Source organism: Oratosquilla oratoria, chromosome 6 (genome assembly GCF_046742065.1).
Source record: "Oratosquilla oratoria isolate Oo_2021 chromosome 6, ASM4674206v1, whole genome shotgun sequence".
Lineage (NCBI taxonomy): Eukaryota > Metazoa > Arthropoda > Malacostraca > Stomatopoda > Squillidae > Oratosquilla > Oratosquilla oratoria.
In genome coordinates this window covers 47,281,261-47,291,260 of record NC_134782.1, presented here as the reverse complement: position 1 = coordinate 47,291,260, position 10,000 = coordinate 47,281,261, and the positions used below count along the sequence as shown (strand labels likewise).

The window sequence follows — 10,000 nt, the reverse complement described above, 5'->3', positions numbered from 1 at the left end:
GGTTTATTAATTTGTATATTTCTATACCCTTCAGGCACTTTGTGTGTGTGTGTGTGTGTGTGTGTGTGTGTGTGTGTGTGTGTGTGTGTGTGTGTGTGTGTGTGTGTGTGTGTGTGTGTGTGTGTGTGTGTGTGTGTGCGTGCGCACGCGCCCACGGTCACTCTCGTATCCAAAATAAAGACATGTTTGACCTCGAAGGCGGAGACAGAGATTGCATGAAAAAAAAAATGCGAATTACCTTAAATAAACAAAGGCAGAGATTCCTTGTGTATAATAAACATGAAGTAACAAGTTAGTAACATAAGTAGATATATGCATGAAAGTGGTACGAATTTGTTAACAGATTAATTGTTTTAAGTGAATGAATTCAAAGTTTCCTTGTTTAAGATAAAAATAAACTTGTAAACCACGTGTAAAAAACGTGTAAACATAAGGAAAATTATACGAAATTTAAAATAGCAGACAAGACCGCCCACATATAAATAACAAATGCAAAGTAAGCAACTTCAGATGAGTCAGGTAGTAAAGAAGAAATATATGTTCTGTGAGATAACGTTAATAAAGTAGGTAAACAAGAAAATATAATGTGTGTTGTAGTTTAGAATGGGGAGGCAAGACATACATTTTATGTGGTAATTTTGTATAAATAGGTCATCAGATAAGAAAATGTGTGTGAGAGTGTTTACAACTAACTAATAAAGTGTTAGATCCCAAATAGAATATAGATACCAGGAATCATAACTTCTTGATAATAATTCCTGAGTAACTATTCTTAATAGAGTTCTGTCCATAAGGCAAATAGAAGACACGATATAAGCTGCCTTATAATCTTATAAAAACTGTTACAGAATATGGCTGGACAAGAATGAATAGCGCTGCATAGATCAGGGGGCTGTGTTGTTCTTATTGGATTCTGGACAATTTAATGATGCGCGCGCAAATAAGAATACCAGATTCTGGTATCTTCCTTATATGGTGATGAAATCGAATTTAAGCCATCTTGCAGTCGAGATACTTGCTAACGTAATATCACATACTTAAGTCTTAATTATGTTAATACCGAAGCAATATTATTCATAACTATGTAAAGAAACAAAAATAAGTAAACATAGTAAAATGTCAAAAGAGAAAAATATGAATATTTCTGAGTGTCAACTTTTGTTGTTAATTATACTCCCAAAGCTGACCCTATGCATTACAGAATTTCGTGTGGCTGGGAGAGTCCATTATGATGAAGTTACCATTAGCCATAATGCTATACACAGAAAGTCTTTATACTTTTGATACAGAATCATGAACCATCATAACCAGATACTGTGTGTGTGTGTGTGTGTGTGTGTGTGTGTGTGTGTGTGTGTGTGTGTGTGTGTGTGTGTGTGTGTGTGTGTGTGTGTGTGTGTGTGTGCGTGTATGTGTGTGTGTGTGTGTGTGTGTGTGTGTGTGTGTGTGTGTGTGTGTGTGTGTGTGTGTGTGTGTGTGTGTGTGTGTGTGTGTGTGTGTGTGTGTGTGTGTGTGTGTGTGTGTGTATACAACATAACAACGGCCATTAGGCGGTGAGGATCAGGATGCACACGTCCACCCAATTTCAATGTGACGAGTGTGTGTGTGTGTGTGTGTGTGTGTGTGTGTGTGTGTGTGTGTGTGTGTGTGTGTGTGTGTGTGTGTGTGTGTGTGTGTGTGTGTGTGTGTGTGTGTGTGTGTGTGTGTGTGTGTGTGTGTGTACGTGTGTGTGTGTGTGTGTGTGTGTGTGTGTGTGTGTGTGTGTGTGTGTGTGTGTGTGTGTGTGTGTGTGTGTGTGTGTGTGTGTGTGTGTGTGTGTGTGTGTGTGTGTGTGTGTGTGTGATTCACCATGGTCTAGGATTACGTGTTGACTCGTGATCGACAGCTACTTCCCTTCCGGAAGAGATCTCAGAGCTCATATATGACCGATCTATGGGTAATGCTGTGACCTTAAAGGGGGTTTACACGAACAGGGTATTTGGTTGTCGAACGTGTTCGACAACCAAATACCCTATTCACACGTTCACACATCACTTTAAACACGTGTCTGTCGAACCGCGTTCGACGAACCGTTACACCGTGTAAATCCCTCTTACACGCACACGCAACCCCAACTCCCTGCCCACGATAGTTGGAGTAACGACTCGCAGCGCAGCGATACTGAAATTATTTCAGCCCTCGAACCGCCGTAGTGGCAGCCGGGAATTCTACCACTGCATTGTGTGTGTGTTTGTGTGTGTGTGTGTGTGTGTGTGTGTGTGTGTGTGTGTGTGTGTGTGTGTGTGTGTGTGTGTGTGTGTGTGTGTGTGTGTGTGTGTGTGCTTGTGCTTGTGCTTGTGCTTGTGTTTGTATACACTCGCATACTGTGACACCAGGCCCTCCACTCTCACCATAACAATGATGTCGGTACTGATAAATGGACCGGCCGTGGAAACTTGATTGTTTCGAAGGCCCGACAGCCGGCCAGAGGTAATTGCCACGTTACACCGGAACTATGTCCGCATAGGCTCGAATTACCGGACGCGGCCCCGACACAACACGCCCAGAGGAAACATGCCGGGGCGTTGTCTACACGCCCGCGTAGGAAAATGATGTTGTTTGATAATGGTGTGCGTATCTACGTAGTATGTGTGTGATTCACCACTAAGGTCTTGGATCATGTGTCGAACTCGTGATTGACTGCTATCACCCTCCAGGGACCGCTGAATCTGCAATTTAAGACACTTCCACTGCACCAGCAAGTCGGTGTTATCATGTGAGAGCTTGTGTGTGTGTGTGTGTGTGTGTGTGTGTGTGTGTGTGTGTGTGTGTGTGTGTGTGTGTGTGTGTGTGTGTGTGTGTGTGTGTGTGTGTGTGTGTGTGTGTGTGTGTGTGTGTGTGTGTGTGTGTGTGTGTGTGTGTGTGTGTGTGTGTGTGTGTGTGTAAGTGTATGTGCATGTGCGCGCGCGCGTGTGTGTGTAGGCGTTTATGTAGGTGTATATTCATTTGCGCGTTCACTTGTGTATAATTTGTTCGTATATATGGCAACAACAATTGTGATAATAGAAATAACGTGCATCTTGCGCGGTGTTAAAGGTCGTATAATATTCCTCAGTCTTATATTTCCTCCACATATTACAATTAAACTTTTTAAGGCTTGACAGGTCGGTGAAAAGAACTGTTATGTTATCTGCACATGTAAATTAATTTGTGTTCAAGCTGTCCCTTTAATAATTCACTGCTTTGTGATGATCTGGATTCTCGCTGGCCGAGCGTGTTAGAGCGTCGGTACCTGCGGCGGATATGATGGCGGTTCGAACCCTTCCGCAAGCGTGTTGGACCAAGGGTTTGGTTTATTAAATTCCACAATACGAAATCCTCTGTAAGGGGCACCGTCCTAGCCTCCTGATACGGGGTGTTCGCAACGTTAGATAGAATTATCATCTGATGTCAAGGGATTTAGATAAATAAATTAGTGAGCTAATTACAACTTTCTCTAACTCTGTTATCTGTGGTTAAGGACCAAGGGCGGTTACCTGCAACTGGAGGTTTGGTAAGTCTCGTTTCACACGTATCGAATTTTCGCCTTGCGCCGTCCACGACACGACGTCGTCCTTTCATATAACCATGGATGTCTATGGACGCTTTCGACGCGTGGTCGTGGTCGTGTCGTGGACGGAGCACGGCGAAAAGTCGATACGTGTGAAACGAACCAAAGATGGACGTCAGAGAGAGTTGTATCCCCTGTTGCCCATCTTCAGACCTCGTCAACACCCTCGCATCTATATGGAGGTGCAACCCCGAGAGGCTGACACTCGATCCCCGGACCAAGCCCGCTATCTCTCCATCAACTTTGATTGTATTTCCTCAACATTTTCACACAAGGAAATAGGCAAGAACTGGTTTACCAACAGTGTAGTTAACGAGTGGAATAAACTTAGTAACCATATAGCGAGCACTGAAACAATTGATTATTTTAAAAGAAGATAACTATGGATAGGAATCACATGTGGTAAGGGATATGGAATTACCTTGTGTAGGCCTTATGGCCTCTTAAGCCCTAGCCAGACGAGCGGGTTGGCCGCCGCGGGTGCAAAGCGGGTCAGCCGCCGCGGAACCGCTTTATATTGATTCCTATGTATAAACCTCTCGTCTGACATAGCCAGGCGGGCTGGCCGGGGCGGTTTCAAGTGGGGAAATGCGTTTCACCCGCCGCGGTCAGGCGGGTAGACCGCCCGTGTGGCATCAGCCTTACAGTCTCAAGTTTCTAGCCAATGAAGCTAATCTCATAAACTCACCCCTATCAGGAGGCTATGACGGTACCCCTCACAGAGGACTTCGTATCATGGAATTTAATCAACAATGTCCTTGTTTCAACTTCGCCGGTGGCAGGGTTCGAACTACCATTCTCTTGACCTTTACCGCAAGTAACGACGCCCTAACTCGCTCGGCCACAGCATTATATCAACTTTCAGTATCGTAGCTGATAAAGTAAATGTTCAGTTCGTGCATGGGTATGTGTTTGTGTGTCTGTGTGTGTGTGTGTGTGTGTGTGTGTGTGTGTGTGTGTGTGTGTGTGTGTGTGTGTGTGTGTGTGTGTATGTGTGTGTCTGTGTCTGTCTGTCTGTCTGTCTGTCTGGCTGTCTGTCTGCGACACCCGCACGTTCTGGAGACACGACAAAAGGTGCCTGCCGTGTCCCACATTGTGTTCTACATCAGAGCACTGGAAACGATCTTAAACATATTCGCATTTCCTCCTCCTCCTCCCCCTCCCCTCCTCCTTTCCTTCCTCTCCCTCTTCTTCTCCCTCCCCCTCTTCCACCACCATCTACCTCTCCCTCTCCACCAGTCGGCCAGTACAATTACATCATGGGTCATTAACATCTCATGTCCTGATTCATCTCGTCCAGTCTGGTCTACCTCCTTCCACGCCCCTTTCCCCTCCTCTCTCTTCTCTCACTCTCTCTCTCTATACAAATACACACACACACACACACACACACACACACTAATCGATCCTCTCTGACTTATATTGTTTTTTTCTGCATTCGTAAGGTAACTGTGTTATCTCTTTCTTCTCCCCGTGCGAAGTGGTAGTTTATGCAGCCAATACCTCGGGGGGAATTTGCTGGCACCCCTACGGACCAGGGCCACGCATTATTCTTTTGTGATTCGAGGCCAATTTCCACTCAGAAAAGAATGTCGGTCACTTTTAACCTCCGCAAACCCTCCGTTCTACCACCATAATCTATAAGTTTCTTCTTTGCCAGTTCCGACTCGCCCTCTTCTGTGCGTCATTACCCACAGAGGCGGAAACACTGACTACAGTTGAAAGAGTACTTAGATACATCTCCTTTGTCTTTGTTTTTCTAACGCGATTATGTACGTGTATTCCTTCTTTGTCTCTCTGCCCACTACAGAAAGTTTTTCCGAACCTCTGAGTAGACTCGCGACTGAAACGATTGTTTTCATTACAGATGTACTTCGTGGAAGAAGTCCTGACGTGGTGACCCGCTGCCGTCGCCCTCGCCTCCGTCTCCCACGCCTTCAGGGCCTCCATAGGACACCCTCCACCCTCCAGGACAACCTCCATCGCTTCGGCCGAGACCGCAGCTGCTCCGGACCCGAGAAGTACTGGCTGACATTCGCGAGCGTCGGCTTGTGCCATGCCCTCGCCCCCACTGCCGTCTCTCCCAACCCGTCTAGCTCAACCAACCACATCCCCGCCCTTCTCCACCTCCTCCCTTTCCTCGTCCTCCCCCTCTCCGCCTCACTCCTCCTCCTCCTCCCCCTCCTCCTCCTCCTCCTCCACAGACAGCTGCAGCAGCACGCGCGAGAAGGAAGTCGCTGCTCCCCAATGGCCTGCCAGCTTCGATCGTGGCAGCAGTTACCCGTTAGCAAGTGTTAGGTGATGGATGCGGCATGAGGGGGCCCACTTCTCACTGCTCTGCCCGCGATGGCCGCTCCACCCTTACCTACACGTGTGTACTGGCCGCCGCCCACGCCCCCGCCCCCGCCCCCGCCGCCACCGCCACCCGATAAACCGAGGCCCCCAGCCGCCACCGCGGCCGCCGCCGCCGCCGCCGCCGCCACCCGCGGTTCCACTTCATACAGTTCAACTGTTCCGACACCTGTGGGAAGCTCGGGTCTGCCTCCTCGCCCCCCGGCGTCCCAGTTCCCTTCTGTTGGTGCCCGCGACGCTACCTCTTCCTCCTCCTCCGCCGCCGCCGCTGCTGTCATCGACCTCTCGAGGAACCATGCTGGAAACCACGCGTCCCACCTGCTCGACCCTGAAGTCGGTTTTCTCGAAGGATTCGACAACGAGGACCTTTTCCCCGAGCAGGACTCTGTCAATGGCTCCTCCGAGATAAGCCGATTCATCTCATCCGAGAACCCGGTGGTCGTCCTTAAGCGGCTCGAGGAAGACTTCAACGTCGGGACACTCGAAGTATTGCAGAACAAGGGCAGCATTTGCCTGAGGGGCGAAGGCCCTGAAAAACTGGAAGGTTCTCCACCCACAAACGATCCTCTTCTTCTTCTTCCTCCTCCTCCTCCTCCTCCTCTTCCTCCTCCTCTTCCTCCTCCCCCTCTCCAACCTCCTTTTCCTCCTCCTCCTCCTTCCTCTTCTCCTCCTCCTCCTCCTCTCTCTCCTCCTAATATTCCTCTTCCACCTCCTTCTCTTCCTGCTCCTCCTCTTCCTCCTCTTCCTCCTCCACTTCCTCCCCTTCCTACTTCTCCTCCCCCTCCCCCTCCTCCTTCCTCCCCTCCGTCCCTTCCTCCCCTTCCTCCATTCCCACCTCCAGTATCTCCCTCTCCCCCTCCACACACACCCTCACCTCCACTGTCTACATTTTCCTATCCTTTGTTACCATCTTCCCCTTTTTCTGTTTCTTCATCTGCTCCTCCTCCTCCTCCTCCTCCCGAGACTCGTCCTCCCATCATAGTTACTTCTGTTCCTCCTCCTCCTCCTCCTTCTCCTCCTCCTCTCTCTCCTGCTTCTACTTCTCCTTCATCTCCTCGCTTTTCTTCTGCCTCTCCTGACAGGGAAGAGGACACTAAGACTGAGGTCGAGAGGAAGGGGCCTCAAACCCCCGACGGTGTCGCAGAAGAGGGAGAGGGTGTGGATCGGAGTGGAGAATCCGGTTGTCCTGAAATGAAGAATGGCAGTACGCTAAATGAACAAGTGGAAGAAAAGGAAAGCGAAAAAGAAGAAGAAGAGGAGGAAGAAGAGAGGGAGGAGGAGGAAGCGGAGGAAGAAGGCGTTAGCTTTCCGTGTGGAGAGAGGCAGAGTTCATCCGGTGGCTGTGAGACGATGAGGGTGAAGGAGGTCCTTCGGGACCCAAGCTCGTCTCCCGAGAGGCACCGTCACCCCTCGAGTGACACCTCGGGGAGATCGGCTGAGACACAGGAGAGCGAGCTCCTGCAGCCCTCCAAAAGGAACAAGAGGCTTCGTAGACACAAGTCTCATGCCAGCAAACCCTCTCACCAGTGGTGCAACACTTCGAGTGATACCTCCAAAGAAAAGACAGAAACCGGTAGCCTCAGTGTCGGAAGTGATGTGAGTAACGGCGATAACGGAAATAACGGAATTCCTAAAATCGTGTTGAAACTCAAAGTTGAGGGCCCTAACCGAGTGTACACGTGTTCAAGTAAGAAATCCAAAGGGACTGCTAGTGTGAGTAGGGGCACCTTTAGGAGTCTGAAAAAGGGCGACTCCTCCGAGTCGCATAATATCAAGAAACAAAAAATTGGGAGTGAGAAAGTGTTTCTCGAAAATAGTGATGGGGTTTTAGACGAAAAGACTGTTTCAACAGACAGCGGGGACAGAGGTGGGGATAGTTGCGAGGAAAGTAGCGAGGAAAGTGCCGTGCGGACAAGAACGGAAAGCCTTAGCGATCTGGTCGAGATCGACGACTATTCGCAGATCGACATCGGGATCCCAGTGAAAGTGATCAAAACGGAAACATATCAGTTCAGTGTCGAGGTCGAGAAGGTGTTCGATCATTTGCAGAGAAACAAACATTTGTGTTCGGATCTCCTACCGAACCTCGAGCCCGTCAAGACCTCCTGTGATCCTTCCACCTCGCAGTCTTCCTCCGACTCTCCCTGTAAATCCGAATTGATATCAGAAGGTACCTCTACGCGCCAAGACAAACAGGGGAGGCTCAAGGACAGTACCGTCTCTCCGGGTTTAGGTAAGACTTCTTCAGTTCATCTCCCGGAGGAGAAAGTGAGGAAAGAAGAGGTTGAGGACCTCCCTTCGTCAGGCCAAGATGTCAAGGTGAGGTCGACGTTGCAATACAAAGACGAACCTGAAATGACCTCACGTTCTCTCGTTTATTCGGAGGGGTCGACTTCGAGGAAGCCTTTGGCACCCTTCAGGGTCAACGGGAAACCTGTTGCCAACATCGAACCGTACAAAGACGAAACGGCTTCGTACGAATCGCCGCCGAGCTCCGAGAGGCCGCAAGATGATCTATCCCCTGATAAAGAGAAAGGTTCTTTCCCCTCCTTCTACTATGACAAGAGTAAATCAGATGGCTTACCCCAGCTGGAACCCATCACTAATGACAGCGAGCCCATGCAAAAACTCCCGATAAATGAGGTCTTTACTTCTTCTGTGACGAAGGACTTGATCTCCGCGGTTTCTGATAAAGACATGAAAGCTTCCACAAAGGCGGAGGTCATTCCAGAGACTGAATCCACCAGAGGTTTGAGCGAACACTTTAAGTATCCTGAGCAGTCTGAGACCCGGAAGAATACGTTCTTGGGGAACCCCAACTCAGTACAGGATAGGCCACTACCGACAGACCACAGCCCGACATCTGCCTCACAGAGGAACGCCTCATCTGAGGCAAAGCCACAAGCACAAGATCCGCTTTACTCAGACCATGGTAGTAAGAGATCTCCATCTCCAAACACGTGGGTCTCAGACTCCAAAAGAAGGGATTGCAACCGACGATCTAGTACAACCTCGTCTCCTCAGGGTGTTTCGCCTTCAGATGTGAGCGGACACGGAGAAAAGAAGAACACGTCCGAAGGCCACGTCTGCAGCGCCCCGCGGCCCTCATCGGTTCCCGCGTTTGGGTCATTAACGACTGGAGAAGACTTTACTGCTTATGAACACAGGAAACGGTCGCGGAGTATAGACACAGTTTTGTTGGATGCCACGTTTCAGGAGCACCTCGAGAAAAGGACGAAGATAGGCTTCGCGCAGAATTCCACGAGGGAGGACAACAAGTCAGAGACTTCGGACAGTGTCACCAATGCCAGGATAAAGCCTTTGTCGACGGACTTCGGGAGATCGTCAAGTAAGACTGAGGGACCAAGCGATACCAAAGGGGAGAACCTTGATCCAGATACTAAGAAAATCAAGCAAGTCGAGGAACCACAGACGCCATCAAGCGATCAGAACTCAGTTCATCGGTCCTCTATAGAATCCCAAGAAGAAGAAGACGAGGACGAGGAAGCTGACGATGATCCTGAGACTGTTCTCAGCATCGACGAAGGTGGCGACACTACCAAGAACGAACCCCCTTTGGCATCTGAAGAGAACAAATCGACCTCGGAGATGCCATCCACTGGGCGCGAACCATCCAACTCCGAACTCAAGCCATCGTTGTCCGCCAACAAGAAGAAGCGCGGGAGGAGGAAAAGCAAGAAGACTAAAGCTGAGGTCAGGAAAGAGAGCGGCACGGCCACCGAAGACCCTTCGTCGCAGGAGTCAAGCCAGGTCAACGCTGAGGACAAGGGTCAGGAAGAAGGCGACAAGAATGCAAAAGGTGGCAAGAAAAAGCCCAGAAGAAAAAGGGGCAGCGAATCAGGTAGGAGGGATTTGTAGCACCTTCACAATACTGACAAAAATATCGATGTAGTGAGTCCACAGTAAGTCAACCCAGCGAGTAGTCTGATGTTTCTTATTTTTCAAACATATGACAATTGGATCCTATCAATAATGATTTAATGGAAAGAATCAAGTGACACAATTTGTGCACAAAACAGAAATACAATCTTTAAGTTT

At 49.0% G+C, this 10,000-nt stretch overlaps 1 protein-coding gene across 3 annotated transcripts in view; it reads left to right on the top strand.

Moving 5' to 3' along the window:
* Positions 1–7,132: 7,132 nt before the first annotated feature.
* LOC143026472 (uncharacterized) overlaps positions 7,133–10,000 on the top strand; it is a 90,987-nt gene continuing 88,119 nt past the window's right edge. For all 3 annotated transcript variants that reach the window (XM_076186919.1, XM_076186918.1, XM_076186917.1), the window contains exon 1: positions 7,133–9,803. In XM_076186919.1, the coding sequence (XP_076043034.1) occupies positions 7,133–9,803 (2,671 nt within the window). The remainder of the gene's footprint in view (positions 9,804–10,000) is intronic.